This window comes from Peromyscus leucopus, chromosome 5, assembly GCF_004664715.2.
Source record: "Peromyscus leucopus breed LL Stock chromosome 5, UCI_PerLeu_2.1, whole genome shotgun sequence".
Lineage (NCBI taxonomy): Eukaryota > Metazoa > Chordata > Mammalia > Rodentia > Cricetidae > Peromyscus > Peromyscus leucopus.
The window spans coordinates 69,424,655-69,448,149 of NC_051067.1; the positions used below are offsets into that span (position 1 = coordinate 69,424,655).

General features: G+C 36.9%; 1 protein-coding gene across 2 annotated transcripts in view; it reads left to right on the forward strand.

Annotated features, from left to right (window-relative positions):
* Plxdc2 (plexin domain containing 2) overlaps positions 1-23,495 on the forward strand; it is a 401,580-nt gene that overhangs the window by 205,397 nt on the left and 172,688 nt on the right. For both annotated transcript variants that reach the window (XM_028870488.2, XM_028870489.2), the window contains one exon: positions 7,335-7,404. In XM_028870488.2, coding sequence (XP_028726321.1) covers positions 7,335-7,404 — 70 coding nt within the window. The remainder of the gene's footprint in view (positions 1-7,334; positions 7,405-23,495) is intronic.

Sequence of the window (23,495 nt, forward strand, 5' to 3'; positions counted from 1 at the left end):
CATTGTACTAAATTGGGTTATTGCACATAGTTCAATCTTAATTATACACCACTCACCTGAAACAGTGTGATCAAGATTTTATTTGATAACATAAGATTAAAATAAATTCTCCCATGCCAATAATCATATTAATGATATTCCTCCATGCTGACATGTTCAATAGCTAAATATGTGTCCCTCAAATAAATTTGAAAAAACATCATTTGAAAATTTGAAATGATTAAAGGTAGAATTTGAAAATCTATGTATAAAACCTGATGAAAATTCAGTTCATTCTTGAACATATAGTTTTTAGATCCTTTGTTATTATGGTCTTATGAGATCAGCAATTATTAAAACTTTAGTTACTACCAATTTTACTCTTTTAAGCTGCTTTCAGCAGTTTTGTACCTAATAAACAGAAAATAAAAAGACTCAGGGGACTGGACAAGTGTAAATTTATCACCAAAACAAGGAGGACCTATCCTAAAACAAACAGCAGTTTGTGTTAATGGTGTTTCTGTAAAACATGGTTCTGGGAATTATAAATGGAACCCACAGCTTCATTGCCAAGTTATTATACTCAAAAATTAGTAAAGAATGATAAAGGTTTAAAAAGAAAGTTTTACTAAAAGAAGTTTGTAAAATATATGCGTTGTGATGTGTCAAAAAGCTAATGAGCAGGCTTCTGTCTTCAAGAGTTCACATACACAGCATTGACTACTGAAATTGCTGTCATGAAACTACTGAGGAATAGACAAGTTAAATGAGGGAAAGAGATATTTTAGTTGCAACTGTTTATAACTAGTTGTAATGTTGGGATTACTACAAGAACCACAGCATAGATGATAATAAATAGTCTAAAATATACAAAAGTATCAAGAAACTATCTATGGAATGTCAGACATCAGTCTGTATCTATGACTCTGAACATGCCTGATTTAACTGTCAACAGAAATTTCAAGAGATAGGGTTGGAAAGATGGCTCATTGGTTAAGCGCACAGAGTTTTATTATCAGCACCCTCATTAGGTGGTTCATGGGGATCAGATTCCTCTGTTATGGATGGGCAGGTACCAGCACTCATGTGTGTATACCAATTCACAGACCCTCACATGTACACATAATTAAAAAGGATAAAATTTAAAATAACACTTAAAAAAGGAAACTTTTGAGAGAATATGTGTTTAGAATATGCTGTGTGATTTTGAAAGCCATAGTCACAGATAGATATAGCTGCTCTCAATTCATATCCAATTATCTGGCCTCATAATTCTACCAGCTCTTCAAAGCATGCTTCCAGAATTGTCTTCTATCATGAGACCAACGATTCATTTGCTTATCTAGAAAATTCTCACTAAGACAGTTACCACATTTAATTGCTTTTATTATGTTACTTATACCTTTTATTTATTTATTTATTTAGTTCTGAGTTTTAGAACTTGTGGTTAATGGTGGGTGTCAAACTGAGAACCTTCTATATGCTATACTTTGCCATATTCCTTTGTGTTTTGCTCATGCTACTAATCCATTAGTTGAGACTTCACACAGTCATTTTCCTTAATCATTTTTTCCTTTAACATTAAATATTTCCTGGGATAGTAGAAAGTCTAAGGTTAGATTTACTCTACCAGTTTCTGTGTGATTTTTTGTTGTTGCTATGGTTTATAATTTTTGATGATGCTCGGGGTTCCCTTAACCTTTTGGTTACAGAAGGGTTCCTTGACAGTTAGGGGCAACTTTTAATTAATGTTTATTGCATAATTAAAGGATGCATAACTAATTAGTGACAACACATGTTCCTACAGCTAACAAACATGACCTTTCCTCCTGCTTTCATCAGCTTAGTTAGCGCTCCTGTGGCTTTCCACTCTTCCAGCCAGAAATCCGCACTGTCACCCTAGTCTATATCTCCAGTTTTCACATCCAATAGTAAAGAGTCCCTCTGTATTACTGTATATGCTACAGTTGCTGTTCTGTAGTTCATGCATTGAGATTCTTTTAAATTAGAATGTATTAACTGTACAATGGCTGTTATTAAAAACTTTTATTCATTTATTTTATATGTATGGCCATTTTGTCTGCATGTATATCTGTGTAGCATGTCCCGGAGTGCACACCGGGTTCAGAAATTTTTGGATCCCATCAGACTAGAGTTACAGAAGGTTATAAGCTGCCATATGTGTGTTGCAAATCAAACCCAAGTCCTCTGGAAGGACAAAAAGTGGTCTTAACTACTGAGCCATTCCTCATGCCCCCAAAACTGGGTCTCTTTATACCAATCTCAGACACATATATAAAGTGTTTTGGACTGTATCTATTTCTCTTATTACTCAACATTAACACTACTCCCCCATGGGGCCTGTTGTTTGCTTGTTTGTTTGTTTTCTCTTATTTTCCCTTATGCATTCTTATTTTCTCCCAGATTTCACATATGAAGGAAAACGTATGGTATCTGCCTTTCTGAGTCTAGTGTTTTACTTACATAATGATATCTACCATTTTCCAACCATTTTCCTGCACATAATATGATTGAGTTCTATTTAACAGCTTAATAGCCCTCCATTCTGTATGGGTGCAACATTTTCTTTGTCCGTTTATTCACTGATAGCTACCTAGGGTGATTCTGTAATTTGGCTCTTCAGAATGATTCTATGGTAAACATAGGTATATGAAGAACTCTGTGGTGTGTTGCCTTTAGGTTCCTTCAGGTATACACCCAGGAGTGATATAGCTAGACCATATGTGCCTTTTCCTAGCACATCCTCACCAACTTCTGATTGTTTCATTATTTGTGTTTCTCAATGACAGCCACTTGGACTGGGGTGACATGGAATATCAGTGGGTTTTAGGTGAATTTCTCTAAATTGTTGGATGTGTTTTTATGCATTTATTAACTTTGTATTCTTTATATAAAAAAGTATCTTTTCAGTTCATTTTCCCATTTATTAATTGGATTACTCTTGATTTTTAATGTTTTAGGGTCTTCATATATTCTAGATAGTAAGTGTCAGTAGGATGAATCAGTGCTAAGGATTTTCTTCTACTCTATAGGCCATCTCTTCTTCACTGTGGTCATTGTTTCCTTTGCTGTACAGAGATTTTTGTAGTATGCTGCAGTCCAGAGGGCCAGTTCTTGCTATTTTCTTTGGGTCAACAAAAGTTCTATTCAGAAAGTTATTGCCTGTCTTGATAGGTTTCTCATGTGGTTTCCTCTTGCAGTTTCAAAGCTTTGGGTCTTACCTTAATGTCCTTGTGAAGAACTTAAGGTATTTCCTGTCTCAAAAGTCAATTTTGGTTCCATGAACTTAGGCTCAAATGCTACTTTTACATGATACTTTTCCTCCCCATGGTTCTTTTATGGATCCTTCAATGAACTCTCCCCATCACTAAGGAGACTTTGAACCTTACTCACTGTCCTGTCTGCCTGTTTCATACAAGAGGATGAACGAAGAGTGAAAACATGAACAAATACAACTTCTCCTTTTCCTTGCCTGCAACTCTTTTATATGTATCATCCTGGGAAAAATAATAATCTAATTAGTTATGGGCAATTATGTTGAATAATCATTTGACTTGAAGACACTTAATAAAATTCTAGTGCTTAATTGTTTATATTGATATTTTACTATAACACTCATTTAGGTGAGATACTAATTATTTTCCTAATTTTGTCTTTGTATCTCAGTATTTGAAATCATTGCCTCTGTAATCCAACCTAGGTTCAAAGTCTTAGTTTCCTCCCTGAGCCATACTTAACCACTCTGACTCTGAGTAGTTTTCACACTGAAGTGGTTGTAAAATAAGACCATGTAAAGCCATTCAGTTTGTACGTCTAGATATTGAGACTGATGAGTGATTTATTCTGGGAGGACAAACCTGAGCTGAGAAGCAATGACTGAACTCTGAAATCCCCCCTTAGTGGCCCTTGTTGATTCTTTACCAGCCACTGATGGAGGGTTGTTTCTTACATATGAATAACTTCCTACCTCGAGTGATATCTCTTCTTTCTGCCTGAGGCACGGTGCAAGTTGGAAGGCAGTTGAGCAACCTGAGTCAATACAGAGAATGAGTTGCTGGAAGAATGTACCACTTCCTGCCCTCCAGTGATATTCAGGCATGTTCCCCAGTGTTTCAAAGAGCTTACTGACAGAAACTGTTCAGATTACTTGAACATTGTAAATTGGATTATCTGTTCTTTTGTGTTTATGGACTACAGTGTAGTGTAGCCTGTGTAGTACCCAGTCATTCTTGGTTTTTGTCCTTCGTGTGTGTTTCTGTTACATATGGTTGCATATGCATGTGTCCATATGTGTATGTGTGAGTGTATTCACCTGTGTAGGTGCATGTGGATGCCAGGTGTTAACATCAAGCTGTTTCCCTCGATTGCTTCTCTATCTTATCTTCTGAGACAGGGATTCTCACTGAACCTGGAACTCACTGTTTGGGACTGGATTGTCTGGACTGCAAGTTTCCCAGAATATACTTTTTCCAGATCCTACCTCTGGGGTTAATGCCCAGCTTGCTGTGGGGTACTCAGTATCCAAACTCAGATCTTTATGCTTGTATAGCAGAAACTTTACACAGTGATGCATCACATGCCCCCAGTCTTATACTATTTTTCCCACAATATCCCTGTATCTCTCAGCATGTATCTTCCAAGATTACCCTCCAAACAAAGGTTCTATCTAGGCTGGAGAAATAGATTAATCCATGAAGTTCTTTCTGCAGAGTCATGAGAATATGAAACGAAATCCCTAAGCCCATACAAAGCCATTGTAATCTTCAATCCTGGTACAAGATGGAAGGCAGAGTGGATAATCCCTGTACATTTTGGGCCACCTAGTCTGTCATGCATGAAAGCAAACAACAAAAGAAAAGAGGCCCCACCTCTAACAAAGTAGAAAACGAGAACCTTCTACACACACCTCTGATCTTCCTGTGCATGTCTACCTTAATACGGGAACATGCCCATGAATAATACATGCAGCCCCCATACCCCATCACACACATTACATATACATTTGGGCATGTATATGCAGTCTCTTGCACATGAAGTTTTTATGTTTTATTTTCTGTTATGAATTTTCCTCAGTCATTAGATGTGTGTTGACTTGGAGGCACAACTCAAACTAGAGTAACACTTGAAAGAATATATAGAAACCGTGACTAAGGAAGGTTCATGTATCATGCAAGACAGGAGCCAGAAGCTAAGAGTATTGGGTGTAAAGAACCAGAAGCTGCAGTTTATGGCTGGCATGAGGACTATAAGGTACAGAGCTGTCCAGTAACACGTTCTAGTTAAGGTTAGACCTTAAGTGTGATTCTTAAGTATTTCTGTTATTCTCAGGGACAAAAGACTGCAGACTAAAGAATTTTAGAACAAGGTAATAAAGTGATGCTAGACAGTAGCTTCAAGGAGTACTGGACCCAAGGATCTGTAAAGAAATGTGTGTGTGTGTGTGTGTGTGTGTGTGTGTGTGTGTGTGTGTGTGTGTTGGGGGGAGTTCTCAGCAGTGACTCAAGAGAATGTATACATTTAGCAGTGCTATCCACATTGCTATTGTAAGGGGTAGGGAATGCCATGGTGATAGGTTTATAAGTTGGCCATTTTAGTAGGGAAGTGGTTCAAACACAGATGTGTTTCCTGAAGATGATGGATTCTTAAGTTTTCTTTCAATGCCTATTTAAGGTTCTTTAGCTTGTGTGTTATTTGTGCACCATAGTCTAACTCAAAACATGTTTAAATACCTGCAGTGTCTGAGAAAACATATATCATGTGATTCTCTTTCATCCTTGGTCAAAACTAGGTTTGTTAGTGACAAGTATTTAAAGTGAAATGGTAGTGAGGATGTAGCATTACTAATGATCATGGGAAGACATTAGAATGGTGGTATTCTGTCCATTATGATAACTACCCTCATCAGATTATTTTTGACATCTTTCAGACACATCAGTTTAGTATTATTGCTTTCATTTTAGTGTTATCAATGACCACTCATTCCAAGTGGCACAGTAAAAGCATTTTTATTTTACTGTTAACATAAAATAAATGTGATGAAAAACATTTTAAGAAAATGTGGGTTTCAAGAGAAAGGAAAGAAAAACTAATTGAAAGTCACTGTAGATTCTGAATGATTAACTTCATGCCAAATAAGTCATTAGAAATCTCTGAAGGATATGAAAAGGCAATCATTTGCAAAATTGGAGAGAACTAAATTCCAATAGATATACTCTTCTGCATTTTAATTTGTAGATTCATAGAAATGGAATGTAGATATGGTTGGATTTTAACATAATAGCCCTTGTGTAAAGTCTATGAATGCTGTAGAACTTTAACCCAGGCTAATTAACTTGCCTTTGAATACAAATAAATGCATATATGTATATATACATAGATAGATGAAATATATACATACATATATGGCAGACAGATAGACAGATAAATTATTAATTTTAGGTCATTGTGTTATGTGTTGCATGTTCTTGTGTCTTCACTCATAATGCTTTAGGCATACAAAAAGCTATTCTGTTGTATTTTACTAGTCTTGTATACCAAATAAACCCATGCAATTTCAATTAACATATTAAATTGCATGGGTATATTTGGTTTAACACTAATGTATATTGTTGATGACCTAGGCTCCTTTTGGAAGGCAAGAAATGTAAGACTTTTGAACCTTCTGCCTGAATCTATCCAATTTCCCCTGTACCAAATCGAAGTAACTCTGCAGTAGCTACTGCTCATCCTGCAACTATGTGCTTTTCAAATAAACACAATATGCTATGTCTGCATAGCTCACTGCAATAAACGAACATGAGGATGCCTTAACATCTGCATCTACAGGTCCATGACATCATCTTCCATCAGTCTTTTTTTTTAATTTTAGATTTACATAAAAACAATAAACAAGGCCATAATAGTGTAAAAAGCACTATCTTTGTTTTTCAATCTACTGGTTTTTAATCAACTGGTAAAAAAAAAAAAAAAAACTATTCCCAAATATCTTACTCATCAAATGACAGAAAGATCTTGGCAAATGATAAAATAACAGTGGTAAGGACTGAGAGAAAATAACTTTATTTAGAATTTAAATTTCCAGATACTCTTTGTAAAAAGAAAAGGAGGCTAATAGACCATAATAACCTAATTTTATTCTTTTCATTTGCTTTAGAAATGTAATTGCGAAAAATATGTTCTTTAGTGCCATCCAACACTTAGTTTTTAAGGTCAACTGCAATACCAATTGAGTAAAGGAGAAACATCATTTAGCTTTAATTGAAAAGCTCTCTAGTTTACATACACCATTCTTCACATTATTGATTTTTTTCTTTTTTTGGTGTTGTTTCTTGCAGAGAGTGAACCTGTCCTTCGATTTTCCATTTTATGGTCATTTTCTACGTGAAATCACTGTGGCAACTGGGGGTAAGTTGTTTTCTATGCATTCACCTAAAAAAAAAAATCTACAATTTCACTACAGTTTTTATTTTTAATGTGTCTTGTCTTACAAGATAGATGAAATTTATTAAGAAATCATGTGCACAATATATATACACACTGTAATAAAAATGTAGATCCCTGTCTCAAGTAAACTTAAAAACTCATGTCAGTGATTGGGCTTCTATGAATTAAGATCTAGCTTAATGTAGTGCATAGTAACCAACCCAAGAAGATGGCTATATCATGCTTAGTGCTTCAAAGTACCATTTTTTTAAAAATACCTCAGTTTAAAAAAAAAAAAACAAAAAAAACCAGTATCTTCAATGATACCTATCCTCTTTGTAAAAGCATTATTTCAAAGACTCTTTTTGTTTAATTAAGCTATAATAGTAAGGTTGATATATAAATCTCTGTACCTTGCTTAAATCAAACTTAAATCAGAGGTTTCACCAAGATAATTCAGATGCTGACCAATATATTCACACTGCAAACAAATTCTCATTAAAATTTTCCAAATAAACATGTAGCTTGACTGCTTTTGTACTGCCTGTTCATTCAAGCAGTTGGAGGCAGTGGAGGAGGAGGAGTGGTGGTAGGAATTAGCATATTTTTCTCTCTTTAAATGTTAATATTATATTTCATTATATATTATGAAATTATATAGCACTATAATAGTGTATTATGTAACAAGTTATGCAATAATACAATGATATGGATAATATGTTATATAATGATGTGATATTATAAATAATAATAATATAATTATTGTAGTAGTCTTGTGCAGCTGGAAGCTTTCCTGTGTCCCACCCGGTCCATAGCCTCTCAGACCCAAGTAAACACAGAGAGGCTTATATTAATTAAAACTGCACTCCCTGTTTTACCAGGTAATATTATTTCCTTCTTGGGTCTCTGAGGGAGTTGAAGATCAGATAGTTGTAGTAACAATTTTCCTCACTAAGAAATTCAGAAAAGAAACCCAGTTAAAGGTGTAAAGTATATAAGTTTGAAAGATATCATAAAATAGTTTTCTGTTGATAATGCAAGTTAGGATAGATAGTAAATTAGGTACATTTAGGACTCACCAAAATAGGATAGATAATAGAATATTTTATGCACTAGACATTGTTGATGTATTTATTGCTTGTATATATTGTATATAGTTATTCTTATTTTATATAGTTTTTCTTATATTAGTTATAACTTTTTATTTTTTTTATTTTTATTAGACAAAAAAATGGAGAAATATGGTAATATTTTATTTGTGCTTTAATAAAGCTTGCCTGAAGTTCAGGGGGGAAAGGCCAGCCATTTCAAGTAAACAAGAAATGAGACAGCACACGCCCTTAATCTGATCACTTAGCAGGTGGGGTTTCTGTGTGTTCAAGGCTATTCTACGGAACAGAGCCAAGTGTGGTGACACACACCTTTAATCCGAGTACCAACCATGGAGACCTGGAGGTCTGTACAGACAGACAGTGTCAAGGAAGTGAGGTAGCTGGGCTAAAATCGCCAATGAGAGGACTGAACAGCAAGGAAATAAAGGTGTGGATAGACAGGAAGTAAGATGCAGAGTTGGTGAGGTAAGGTTGGCTGGTGGCTTTCCCTGTTTCCTGGATCTCTCTAAGGCGTTCACCCTTATAGTTGGCTCCATTTTTTTTTTTTTTAATTTAATAAGACCATTTAGAAATTCGTCTCCAGTCTTGGTATTAAGCTTATTCTTAAATTAATTAAATGAGGGTACATATATATGTACATATATACATGCTTGCATATGTACATATATGTACATACCTGCCTATGTACTACAGAGTATGTAGGGGGCTCAAAGGACAAATTGAAGGAGCAGGTTGCCCTTCACTCTGTGAATCTCCAGGACAGAACTCTGGTCATCTGGCATGGCAACAAGCTCTTTTACTCACTGAGCCATCTTGCTAGCCCAAGATGGCAGAGTTTCTATTTTTTTTTTTTTTTTTTTTTTTTTTTTGTAGCTATAATTTCTGATCCAGAATAGGGGAAGTGAATTTTTAATCATTGTGGTTAGAAAGCTTTCAGTCAAAAGACTCCATGAAAATGCAGTGAAAAAAGCTATGAGTTTGGAGATCTGAACCACAGACTCTGGTACACCTTTGTGAATGAGGAGACTTTACAAACTAAAAGACAATGTGACCAGTATCCAGGGTCATTGCACATCTTAAATAGGCTACTCACCATAGAGGGCTCAGAAGAGAATAGAAACTGCAATTAAGTTTAAAACCTTGATCTCAGGCCATTACTACCAGGTGAGGACCAAGGATTTTTAAGTAGGGACATCAGCTTCCATCCTATTGACTATCAATTATCCTTGATTGTGTCTCAGAATTCTGTTAGATCCTATTTCTATATCAACATAGGAAAAACAAAGTAGAATGTTTTCATGGTGAATACAAGCTGTATAAACAAATAAAGCAAAATCTTTGAACTACACTTCCTAATCTCATTACCTAACCTATTTTGTTTTTTTTTCTGTGCTTTCTTAACCACCCTCTACACACACACACACACACACACACACACACACACACACACACACACACACACGCATATGCACATACACACACAATATAGTACCCCATATTGCTATTATACAATACAATTTCAATTCAGAAACTGATTTTAAAATACAGACAAATACATAATTCATTGTGGCAAATCTTTGTTATGTACATGTATATATTTGTGTGTCATCGCAAATAAACTTCATTTCTACTTTAAATTTTAAAATTAAACTAAATACCAGGTTTTTATTTATAACTATAAAATAGTCTTTGGTTATTGAACATTTTAATATTCAAAAGCTTCAATCATCCATACAAATAATGTCGAAAATGAATTTAAAATACCATCTTATTTTCTGGTTCACTGACAGCAAAATCTGAAAGCATTTATTCATCTTTCTATTTAAAACATACTTTAGTATGCAAATATTTCACATATCTCAAAACTAGTCCTCCATGCAGTTCATCATCAAGAGCATGTCCGTTAATGGCTCAGCGAAGTCCTGTGGCTTGCATTTCATTGCTTATTTTATTTCACACACACACACACACACACACACACACACGCGCGCGCGCGCGTGTGTGTGTGTGTGTGTGTGTGTGTATCCTAATTTGCTACTGGGTTGCTAATCTGATATTTTACATGTTGTTTGGAATTTTTATGGTTACTTTCTGAGGCCATCAGTAGCAAAGGCATTTTAATCAGAGACCAGCATGGGTCCATGTGTTTATGAAGAATTGGGGATGGAAATGTGAGTGATAGAGAAGAAGTTGTCATGATTCAGAAACAAAACTTAACTGTGTGGACAGGTGTCAATGTGTATGCAACTGTGAGCATTTCCACATACAGTTAGTGATCAAAGATGAAGTACATCAAGAAGCTAATGTGAAATGCTTGTTGCCTACTTTGAATGTATGAAGTTTTTGCCATATTCTGTTGCTATGTGAATTTCTGATTGCCATTTCATTTTGATAACTGTAAAATTTTTGAAATTATATTTCCTTCAGTTGCCATATGATAACTATTAAATATAAAATTACCATTACATAATGAATTTTTACATGTGAAAAATGATATGTGACTGATAAAAAAAGCAAGCAAAAAAGTGAAATGCAAATCCCCCTTCTACCCTTCCTTCATTGACTATTCATGCCCCTGTCAATCAAACTACAACTCTTAGTCTTTGAGTCATGAAGTATTAAATTCAAATGAGTTTTCTTCTATGTCAAGTCAATAGTCATTTTTACGTATTTAAGATCCTTCATAATAGATATTAAAACTAAGGTTATATCTATTGTCATCGTTTGATTTTCATGAAGTATATTACTAAATTTTTCATCCTTTTGTCTTCTGGATTTCAAATAGCAATATTTTAAATTTAGTTCCAAATAATATTTCATTGTAGTGGGTATTTGCTCCTCCCATGACCTTAGGCTAGCTACCTACTACATTTCATGGGTTTTCAAGACACTTGGTTAGTAACAGGAATAAAAGACTTTTAGGAAAGAGAGAGGATTAGTTTTGGCTCACAATGATTTATAAACACTACCCCACATTGTTTCAAAGATAAAACTTCAAAAACAGATTGTGATGCATCCACAAACCATCCCAAACTTGTGAAGAATGGAGTTATTATATATTTTTAAGTAATTATTAACAGCAGAGGTAACAAGCACACAGTCATCTGTGCATTAGTGGAAGACAGTCAAGCCACAGATATTGAGCAGAAACAAATCCTTCCGTTCTGGATTGACAATTTAAAGTAACAAGCTTAAGTCTCATGGATGTCAGGACAGACAGACAAATAGGATTCTGTTCAAAGTGTATCTGAGTGATTCACCAAGATGTACCTGCAAACATCCATAAGCTCATTTTATCAGCTGTCTTGGGTCATTTACTCTTCCCCTAAACCATCTAGTGTCAGCAGCAGCAGCAGCAGCAGCAGCAGCAGCAGCAGCAGCAGCAGCAGCAGCAGATTCAGCAACATTACTACATTTCTTTTCCCTGTGGTGGTTTGAATCATACATTCTCGAGCATCTTTGTTTCTGCTCTGAACACATGTGTTCCATTAGCTCTGGCTTCCTGAGGTGGGGAATAGTCAGGTGTTTAGAGCAGTGAAAGATCTAGGAAGGTGATGCCCCTGAGAGCTATAGCTAACTTTTTAGAATAATAAGCAAGAAAACTACCAAAGGCAGAGGTAAGGGTAGAATGAAGATGGTACTTAAAACTATCACAGAGAGGAATTATGAGCATTGAGGGGACAAGTCATGAATGGAAGACAGAGAGGGATGGGGGTGATCCCCTGAGATGGATGACTGGATAAAAAATAGAGTACACATGCTCATTGTCATCCATTACCCTAGCAACCTCATAAGAGACTGCCTGTCTTCAGAGTTTAAGTGCACGTAGGAACTTTCATCTCTGCAAAGCACCTCTGTGTCCTGTGATCTGGGATTTATGAGAAATACTGGCAGCAATATTCTCATGCCAAGGCAGCCACAAGCCAGTTAAATAATGCTATCACACAAATGCATACATGCATCACCTAGTTGCAAAGAGAGTCAAAATAACTCCATTTAATCAGTACAGTGCTGCACATGACACTGTCCAGTGCTGGAAAATGAAGGACTTTTTAATAGTCCAAGCTGACAGATCCTGACCACTTCCAGTGAATCAGAAAGAATCCACTCACTACATATCAAAGCCAGGAAATGAACTTCATTTTCTTGAAGAAGCCAGTCTGGCATCTTGGTTAAGATATACCCTTGATCCAGGGTGGTTAGGCTCATTGGCAAGATGGTTGCATCCTCAGTAAATTGCCGACTCTCTCTTAGTTCAGTTTCCTAACGCATAAAAGAAGACAATAAAGCCAGCTGCTAATTAACAATTTTTGTAAGTATTTAATTAATGTTACTGATAGATATTTCATAGAAAACATAACATAAATAGTATATATTATTACTGCAATTTTTACTTGTAGACTTTTCTTTTTTATAGTATTTATCTGCAAGGTTCATCTACTGTTTTCTACAATGCCATTGTTTCTTAGCTTCCCCTCCACAATGCACACAAGGGAACTCAAGAGGGAATCAGGAACTTAACTCATGGGAATGTCTAACATTTTAAAGGCCAGCTTAAGTGGGCTTATCCATTCATGACAGAAAAATATGGTTATATGGCTAGCTTGGGTTATCCACTCTAACAGTTATTTTTATCATCTCTGAGTACAGATCAAAAATTAGTTCCAACGACTATCTATGGAGACGTTCTGCCACACTGGGATTATGACTAGGAAATTCAAAATTTTGGCAATGTTGTAGTCCCTGGATCTTAACTCTGGTATCATAGATCACCAGTGTATAATAGGAATTAATATATCAGGTAGTCACATATATCATTCTGCTTCTTCTACTATTCTTTGCTCTGTAAACCATGGTTCCCAGAGGAGAAAAAGCACACCAGTGTTAAGCATTCTATGGCATTGATTGACTGTGGAGAGCAGGAATGTTGGGCATTAATTTTATTTGAGTTTAACTTTGACTTTGTAGATAGCTATTCATTTTCCACCTTATGTGTGACCTGATATCCTGTGACAATTAAGTAAGTCATTTTAAAGTATAGATCCTACGAACCCAAAGGTGAGAGTGCTATCAGATACCATCTTAAGCCTATGTAGTAGAGGTTTCTGAGTTTGCTGACATTTCTGACGTTTGCTACCAATGTATTTGAAAATTCTCTTGATTTATAACTTCCTTTGTTCTGTAACTGTCAATTTTATAAAGCAGTTACCATATCAAAACATGGTATTTGGGGGATAACTAAAATATTTGTATTTCAGGGCAATAGTCCCGCATATCTGGCTCCAGAATAAACCATTTATATTTCTTTTGAGGTAAAAATTGTGCATTTGCTCTAAATTTTCTTTTTAACTACAAATCCTTGCTTTTCTTAAGTAATTGTGGGAATTGATAATAAACCAATTAAAAATATTTCCTTCCATTTTCTTTCATCAGAAACATTTTGTTTCTGTAATAATTCCAAGTTCGACAAATAAGAGAATTGAGACTGTGACAAGAACTTTGCAGATAAGTCACCAGTCACAGTCAGCTATAGTAAAGCCATGGAATGGGTCTCCATTGGCCACATCACAAATGCCTTTATTAATCTTGAGATTCATTTTCTTCTTCACAATATGACTCAAAGATGTATGGAAGACTGAACTCTCAATATAAAACTTTGAATTACATTGCCCATGAGGCATTGGCTTTGGGCTTGGAGTTTCTATGTATGTCCATTATTCCAATGCTATCTTTATTTTTTTAATGGCTTTTCTGAAATAACAGAAAACTAGTAGCTAGAATGTAAATGGTATTTAAAATTAAGCCCTTATTTCAACCTCTATAGTCCAAGATCTCAGGCATATAAAAATAATAAGTCTAATAATTGTGTTGGCTAACACTAGTATGATCATTGTGTTAGCCTCCCATTACATTGCTGATCTGCCTCGCCTGAGGGCTATGGGAAAATTTCCAGTTAAGCCAGAGGAAGTGGTGAAATTTAAGTTTCTACTGAAGGCAAAAAATAATGGAAGAAATGTCTTATAATTGGTGTCCTGGGAACACTATGTCAGAAACCTAGACAAACACATTTGTGTCCTTCCACAATGTCAGAATTGATTGAATAACAATAAATTCACCAAGTGTGCTAGCTTTACTGGCAGGAATCTGTCAGGGTCCACTTACTGACTAGCCCTGGCTGAGGCAAACATGGGTTATTTTAATTATAAATATAAACCTTAATTATTGACTTTAACTCTCTAAGATCATCCACTACACATCAACAGTAAGTAGATATCCCTTTCCCTATGTGTGTGTGTGTGTGTGTGTGACTTTGTGTGCTAGAGAGAGTGTGTATGTATGTGTATATGATTGTTATGTGCAAAATGTATATAATTTTGTGTGTGATTGTGTATGACTATGTGTGACTGTGTATACATATATAACTGTGCAGGGGTGTGTGTGTGTGTGTGTGTGTGTGTGTGTGTGTGTGTGTGTGTAACAGTAGTTTACAGAATAAGACTTGACATTCAGAGTAGCCAACAGAAATGTAGATTGAATCTATAGGGGTGAAGTAACTGACCAAAGGAAGCCAGGGAAGCTGCTGTAGCCGCTATCTATAGATCTGACTACTGAGTCGGGGTCAACCTGTAGAGTTGAGCCAGTTCCAGAAGTTAAATGGCAGGACCAGATCCAGTCAAATAATGGCCAAAAGAATGTGTGACAGAATCCACTGGGTAATCAGGAGACTGGACTGAAGCCTCTGGGACAATGTGTATTATCTCTGTCCTCCAGTCTCTTTACACATGCACCAGGTAATCAGATGACCAGTTTGTGGGGCCATTTCCACTGCAGTACTAGGTGCCTACAAGTTTATGTGATACAGGAGAGACTCTTACAGCCACTTACTTGGTTGCTGTGTCCAAACAAGTATTTATTTTTCTTCTTGTGCCTCTTTTGCTGACATGACTTCAATATCATCATGCCCTCACACTGTAGTGAGTTTATGGGGTCATACTCTTTCTATTCGAAGGAATAAGTTATTTATTGGTACATGCTTGGGCAGGGTGCCAAAGAGATAGCACTATTTATTTATATGTCCATTCAGTGCACAGTCATCCTCCAGTACCAAACTGGCATCAAAGTTCCTTGTAAAACCAGTGTGTCTGGGCAGAACACAGCATAAAGAACCATGGCTTCACATAGTATGGAGTGTAGGGTAGGGAACAGTCTGGTTTCAATAGCTATTGTATTATCAATGTCCACAGCTACTTACAAGAACAAGCATATTCCTTTCTCCAACCAACACATAAGTCTAGTTACATTTTAACTTCTCCTAATTTCCTAATAACATTTAAATATATTGTTTAAATTACTGTGATTTATTATAAACATATATCTTAAATGATTTCATTACAGCATTAACAAAGAACTGTTTTCTAACCATGAACCTGGGAAGATTATTCTGAGTGATGTAAGGCTCAGAAATTATTTAAAAAATGAAAAATTGCATTAAAAAGTACTTCTTTTTCTACATATTTTTGTTTGCTAAATAGTTTTAATATTTACTTTGAGAATTATACATGAGTACTATATGTACATCAGTTGTCGCCTCCTTGTCCTCTTTCTAACTCAATATGTCTCCCACTCTCTACCAATTTCTTGGCCTCTTATTATTTATTATTCTTACATATATATATACATTTATATGTGTATGCATATACTATAAATACATAAATAGAGATTCATGAGCTCCTTTAGTGTTGCTCTTTTGTTATGTATTAGGGCTGACCACTTGGGATTGACAGCCTATTAAGAGGAAGAAGAGCTCTCACCCCTGGAGAAGAATGATTCTCCCTCTCAACAGCCATTTGCTCCCTGTAGCTCTTCATCCAGAAGTGGAGACTTGGAAGACTTCTCCATCCATGCTGACACAGATATGACTTATTAAAATTGGACTTAATTTCCATATGCCTTTTGAAACTTACAGGCTTTACACATGAAGGACTTACTTATAGCCTAGCCCTAAGCAAATCCATTTAGGCCATATTTCTAACACCTTGGGTGACCATTACAGTCTTTTATCCACAAAGCAGTTTCTGGATAAATGTGGCCTAAACTAAACAATAGGTGGATGACAAAGACCACTTATTACAAACAATTAGAGGATCTTCTGATTTTTGGTCTCCGTTAGAAAGAGTATGGAAGCTGTCATCTCTGTCCCATCAACAAGGCAGCTCTCCCAGCTATCCAAGTGGTAGATTTTCTGAGAAAAACATCTTCACTGAAATTTGGGGTGACATATGTATCAAAAGGGACATGGCAAATCTGCTTATCTAGAACAGAAGTCGTTGAAAGCAAAAATTTTAATCACTTTTTTAGAGTTACTTCAATGCAGCAAGAATGTGGGTGTACATGAGCCAAAGAGTAATACATTCTTGAGGACCCCAGTCTTAAAGGGGCAGTTTAGTCCTAGGGACATGACTTCCTGGAACCCATCAGATTTTCCCAATGTGGGCCTCAGGGAGTACTTCTCTGGGCTGTTCAAGGATGGGGGATTATAGTCACTGTGAAGGATGATTGTCAAGTTAAAGACATTTGCTACAGCCTCACTCCAGCTGAGAGGTTTCTGCTATGAAAATACCCCCTTGTATCCTCTTTGCTCACATAAGGCCAGAGTAACAATGCACTGTCAATAGGAGTCAAGACTTTAGGGAAGCATGTAAGGATGTTATATCCAGGGAGTGGGGAAGAGGTTTCCAGTTTGGGGATGTATTTCAATGAGGAACATTCAAGACTGTCACAGCCCCAAGACACAGGTCTGCTAAAGACATGATCCACTAGAGCCAGACCTATAAAGTGAGAAGAGACATGTAAAAACAGTGAAAGAAGAGGTCATGAATTTTAAAGGCAGAAAAGAATGGTACATGGTAGTGTTTGAAGGAAGGGGCAGAAATGGGGAAATAATTGATTTATAATCTCAAAAAATAAAGGAAATATTTTAAAAATATAAAGAAGCAGAAAACAAAATATTGTACCAAGTAAGGCAAGACAGACATAACATCTAAGAACTGTAAGACCACAAGAATAAAATAAATACATGAAGAGAAGAAAAATAGAACCAAACGTGAAAAATACTAGGAAATAAAATCGTAAAGAATTTTCCAACATTGCAGATACCAAACTAAAGAGCTCAGTCAACTCTATCAAGAAATGAACTACCAACAACTAGGCCTTGTGTGTTAACTTCTAACTGAGGCAAGGGGAGAGGTCTTAAAATAAAGCCAGAGAAAGACCTAGTGCTCCACCAAAAACAAACAAACAAATGAATAAATAAATAAGTGTCCAACAAGGATTCCTGAAACTGTCGAGTCCCTCAAATAAGAAGTGGAAGTAAAAAAAATCATCACATTCAAGAGTATAAAAGAATCCCAGGACACAGGAGGAGAAGGTGCAGGTTGTAGACCACATGGGATCCCAGAAGAGAAATAAAACATTACACAGTAAACAGGGAAATGTACACAAATTATAAATTATATATGTATATATAAATATAATTTCTGCTTATAAAAATATATCCAGTGGACGTTTTAAGCAGCACATTTGAATGATGTAAATAAGGGTGTACATCACAAAAATCTGAGAAGTACCTGAATGCCTACCACTAAGGCTGTTCAGGTTAAATGCATTATTGAACAAGCGTAGAATGGAAGACCATGTAGCTATTAAATGAAATGAAACCACTTTGTACGTATTTAGAATAATGTAGAACAATATTACTTAGATATGCATGCCTGTATGTAGTGACGGATTTATGAATGCCATTCTGTTAATTAGTTTTATCATTTGCTGTCACCTAATACTTGTCAGAGCTTAAGAGAAGAAATTCCTATTTGGGATCGTGTTTTAAGATGGTCCAGTTAGTGACTGCTTGGCCCCATGAGTTTGGGCAGCACATTATGAAGCAGGACTCTGTGCCAGAGGAGCTTGCTCCTTCCAGTCAACAGAGAGCCAGAAAGTTACTTCAGGCCAATTCTAACCTCCAAAGTCATATCCCAGTGACCTACTTTTCTTGCAGCAATGATCCCATTTCTTTACACCTTTTCCATAATTTGCCAAAACAGTGCTGCTGGAGGACTGAGCATTCAATAACTAAGCATGGTGAGAGGTACATCCCATATTCAGAACACAGTGCCATAGAAATATGGCACCTGTATTTAATGCACATAAAGACCCTAATGCTAAATAGAATTTTATCAAATTACTAAAAGTGCTAATAAAAGAATTGCAGAAGAAGAATGCTTTCAATTCATGCTTTACATTAAATCCCATCACCAATAGAAGACCTCTGTATTTAATTAATATATATTCTGATATTATCAGCCACTATGCAGTTGCAAAGATAGCCATTAAAGAGCTGGGCAGTGGTGGCACATGCCTTTGATCCCAGCACTCAGGAGGCAGAGGCAGGCAGATCTCTGTGAGTTTGAGGCCAGCCTGGGCTACAGAGTGAGTTCCAGGAAAGGCACAAAGCTACACAGAGAAACCCTGTCTCAAAAAAAAAAAAAAAAGATAGCCATTAAAAACTGAAAACTAAACCTGTATCTCTGAGTATTTTTCAAGGAGACATAGGACCATGTAAATGGTTGGTATGTGTACCCACACATTTTCCAGAACTAGCACCAAGTTTTTGGGGCTTCACAAATGGACCACAGAGGAAAATGAAGTTAATCATGAATGATTAGAATACAAACTCAAGGAGCTTCTTTTGATGTGATTTGGAGAGGTTTTAGTTAGGATGTATAAGCAGCTTAGGGCGGGGATCAAACTCAAACAGAAAGACTTCCTGGATCAAAGCAAGCCTTCAGCTTATGATAGTGCCTTGGTCCTGAGTGTTTGGTCTTTGTCATGGGCTCTGTCAAGCAGGAGTCAATCTCTGAAAAGCAGAGCGTGGCACCAATCCAGAGTTAGCCTGGTATCAGAGCAGTGACAGGAGAATGTCACCCACCATGCAGAGATATTTGAGTAACTGAGGCTCCCTGCAGAAGGTGGGTAGGTGGCCATGTCCCAGTGAAGGTACAGAGTCAATACAAGAAAGTAAGAATAAAATTCAGACCAAAACATTCTTCAGACAGGACAGCTATATGCAACACAGATATTATCTGTCCTCAGTAAATAACAGTTGGACAGGGAAGGCTGGCTTGACAGGCTGGTCACAACTACCTCTCCTTTCCATATTCTCAAGGATGCTGCATAGGATGAGGTATTGCTGGACCATGTACTTAAGGTCAGGTTCAGAAGCAAGAATTTTTGAGTCTTTGGAGATCATGGCTTGTGCAGAGGGGGGCTCCACAGTGTTTTGTGCAGAGATGGACTCTGTAGTGTTTCTCCAAGCACCATACTCCTAGACTCTCCTCTTGTTCTAAAGGGAGGAGCTACTGTTCAGTTCAGACCTGCTTCTTCCATCTTATTTTCATAGACTAAACAGTGAGCATATTTTTTTTTCAACATTTCCAACTAAGCAAGTGGTTGGCATGGAACTGATGAAATGCTCGAGTGAAGAACAAACCTTCCCTAAACTTTGCCAGGGCTGCCTCTTTGAGATATGCCTGTCTGGGCTCTGCTACCAGCATCTGCTGTCAGATTTCTATGGAGGAGGACCAATGGGTTCGCATCTGTTTAGAAGGTGGGGGTGCAAAGGGATGAACCCAGAATATATTTGTGCAGACCAGTGTTTTTCTAGCATGTCCACTGTGGCTGTGGAGAGGCTGCTTCATGTCAATAAAAGAGCCATGTTTCTGCTGTTTCCCATCTCAAAATGTGTAAGAGTTATACTTTTAATTAGTGTTTGGAACTTTTATTTGACAAGAAGAAAGCTGCTGTGAATGAGGGTGGGGGTTAAATGCCCCCATGAGCTATCTCCAGATTCTGTAACTCCTCACTTAGATTCTGGCAGGAGGACCCTGTAATGTAGTTGTGACACCCCACTGGGTGAGTCTCATGTTAACTGTGCATGCCTAGAGGGACAAAACACACTCTCAGAAACAGAGAGCTTTTATGTGGCATCTGGTCAGTGAGGAATTCTGTTGTGAAAGAACACTTATAAAAATACTCTTGCTAACACCTTGTCGAAAGCAATTAGTGTTTTCCGCATCAATTCAAACACAGCTGCTTATAAAGTGTAAGAGGAAACAGTTGCTACCCATCCTTCATAGAGGACCAAATGACTCTCTTTTTACAGTTTGCTGGCAGGTCAACGTTTAGACCACATTGCACAAGACCATTCTTACAAAGTAAAAAACAAATGTCACCTCTGTTTTGTGTCATTCTTCCCAGAGTTTTCCACTGGGGACATATACTTTGCTGGGGATTCTGTGAATGTGTTGTTCTGATTGATTGATAAATAAAACACTGATTGGCTAGTAGCTTGGCAGGAAGTAGAGTGTAGGCAGAATAAGGAGAGTGGAGAATGCTGGGAGCTAGAAGGCTGAGGCAGGAAGAGGCTACCAGCTGTCACGAGGAGAGACATGATGTAAGATACCAGTAAGCCACGAGCCACGTGGCAAGGTATAGATTTATAGAAATGGGTTAATTTAAGATATAAGAACAGATAGCAAGAAGCCTGCCATGACCATACAGTTTATAAGTAATATAAGTCTCTGTGTGTTTAATTAGGTCTGAGCAGCTGTAGGAGCCGGGTGGACACAGGAATACTCCAACTACAATTGTTTTCATGGTTTTGTGTTCTGTCAGTATTTCAAGGTATCTAGTGCCTGGTGGGTCTTTCATGGACTTGACTCTCTCTCTCTCTCTCTCTCTCTCTCTCTCTCTCTCTCTCTCTCTCTCTCTCTGTCTCTCTTTATGAAATAAATCCACTTTACAGATGGGGGAGGCATTACCCTCAGTACAAAGCAATGTTTTGGTGACTTCTTTAATTTAACATTAGAGTAATTTGCTATTTGTATATAATAAGAATGGAGCAAAGAAGAGATTTCTCCTTTTGAAATGTTTAATTTTGGCAAGTTCCCATGTGTATTCAGTGCATTATGGCCATATACACCCCCACCATGTTCTCTTAGCCCCTCCCACTTCTGCTGACCTCTTTCTTCCCATTCAGTGCCTTGCCCACTTTGGCATCTTTTGTGTGTGGCTCACCACCAAGTTAGTTAGGATTCTTGCATGAGCATGGGGATTGGCCAACTTACCATTGGTTACTCCATAAAGAAAATGCCTCTTCCTCTGGCAGCCATTACCCACCCTTTTAAGACAGCATGCCCCACAACTGTATTGAGTCTCCTGTTCTTCCATGATCATTTGTAGGAGTTTCTCAAAGCATGATGCTTCCATGAGTCTAGGGAAGTGCTGTGAACATTATTCTAAATAACTCAATCATGTCACTAAAATGACTTATGTTAAAGTTAAAAATGTCTTCATTGAACCTCATGAATCACAAGCTTAGGGCAAAGAGAACATATCAGAAATTCCCTCTAAAATTTAAAAGATAAAGTACAAATTAGTAAACAATAAAGACCTCCTGTGGTCCTCTAATATTAAACAGGCAAAAATTAGAACAAAATTATAATGAAAATATCATTAGGAAAGTCTTAATTTTGATATCTGTTTTAGGTTGTTACTCATGATTTTTACACACTATCTTACTGATGGGAATCCACCGTGCTCCCCTTTGTGGCAGAGCTAAGCAGGTCCAAGCACACCTGGAATTTTATCCAGGCATCACATATTAATTTTGCAAATTTGCCATAATCTTCCCTAGACCAAGCATAGGACTACTCAGGTCAAGACTGCTGAAGAATTAAAGGTGATTCGGGATGAATTATAAAAATATTTGGCTGGTTCAACAACATTTTTTTAATCATAAATTTATCCATTTCCATGTAGCAAAGTGTTATTCATCATTTTCATTCCATTTGTTTTGGACAGATAATCACTTCAAGCTAGTAAATATCAATGCTGTCTGCTGAGGTATTTGTTGAACCACTTGTCAAACCCTGTGTGAACCTAGAGTCACCAGCAACTTCTAACCTCAAGTGATTTTTCTGCCTTCAATAAATGCAGTTTAAATATTTAAGCCTGGGTGTTTTGGCATTTAGATGCACTACCCCTGACAAAGAGCCACTTGCTAGCAATGAAAATGTAATTTCTTAACCTAATGAAGTAGATAATTTAAAAGCAGGGGCAATATATTTGCAGTTGGTTTTAAAGGAAAAATAAGTTGGCATTTCTGTGATTGGATTGCGGTTTCCATGTCCCAGGTTAATTTCATTAGAATCTTTCTAGTAATGGCTTTCCTACTACTTCTGATATAACCTTGAACCTTCCCAGTGTTTCTGTCAGGCACTTTGATCAGGGCACTTGGGTATACACCTGCTGCCCCAGCTTCAATACTAATACAGCACAGGATGCTAGAGATGGGAGCTTTAAAGTCTAGAGGACAGGCTTTGTAAATCATTATTAGCTTCTTCTAAATCAAAATTATTTGAATAGCCATGAGTCAGAGGGTAAAGATTCAAATACTTCCTAGATAGGGACCTCAGTGGCCCAGATGTGTTTCAAATCTGCTTTCAGTTGCTTCTGATGAGAGGTCCCTGATGTGACAAGAGATCCCTGATGTGTGGTCCCAGGATTGCTCTGAAGCCTGCAGTTTCTCTGCCAATGCTTATTTGACATGGCTGTGGTGGAGGTGATAAACGTTTCCAATACGTATGAAATTATTTTCAGTGGAGATCCTCAAGGCAAATGAAAATGTGTAGCCTCACATTTAAAAGAAAGCAGAATGTTGAGTGCAAAATAATTTTTTTTCTGGGTGGAGAAGAAGCATCCGATGCTAGCATTCTAGCAAACAGCTGTTGACTGGGTCAGAGCCTCCTATTTACAAGGACAAGTCTGAAAGCTGTGGATTAAACAAACCAAAACGTGTGATCGTGGTCTCCACAAAAGGGGGAATTCAGTTTTGAACAGCATGTT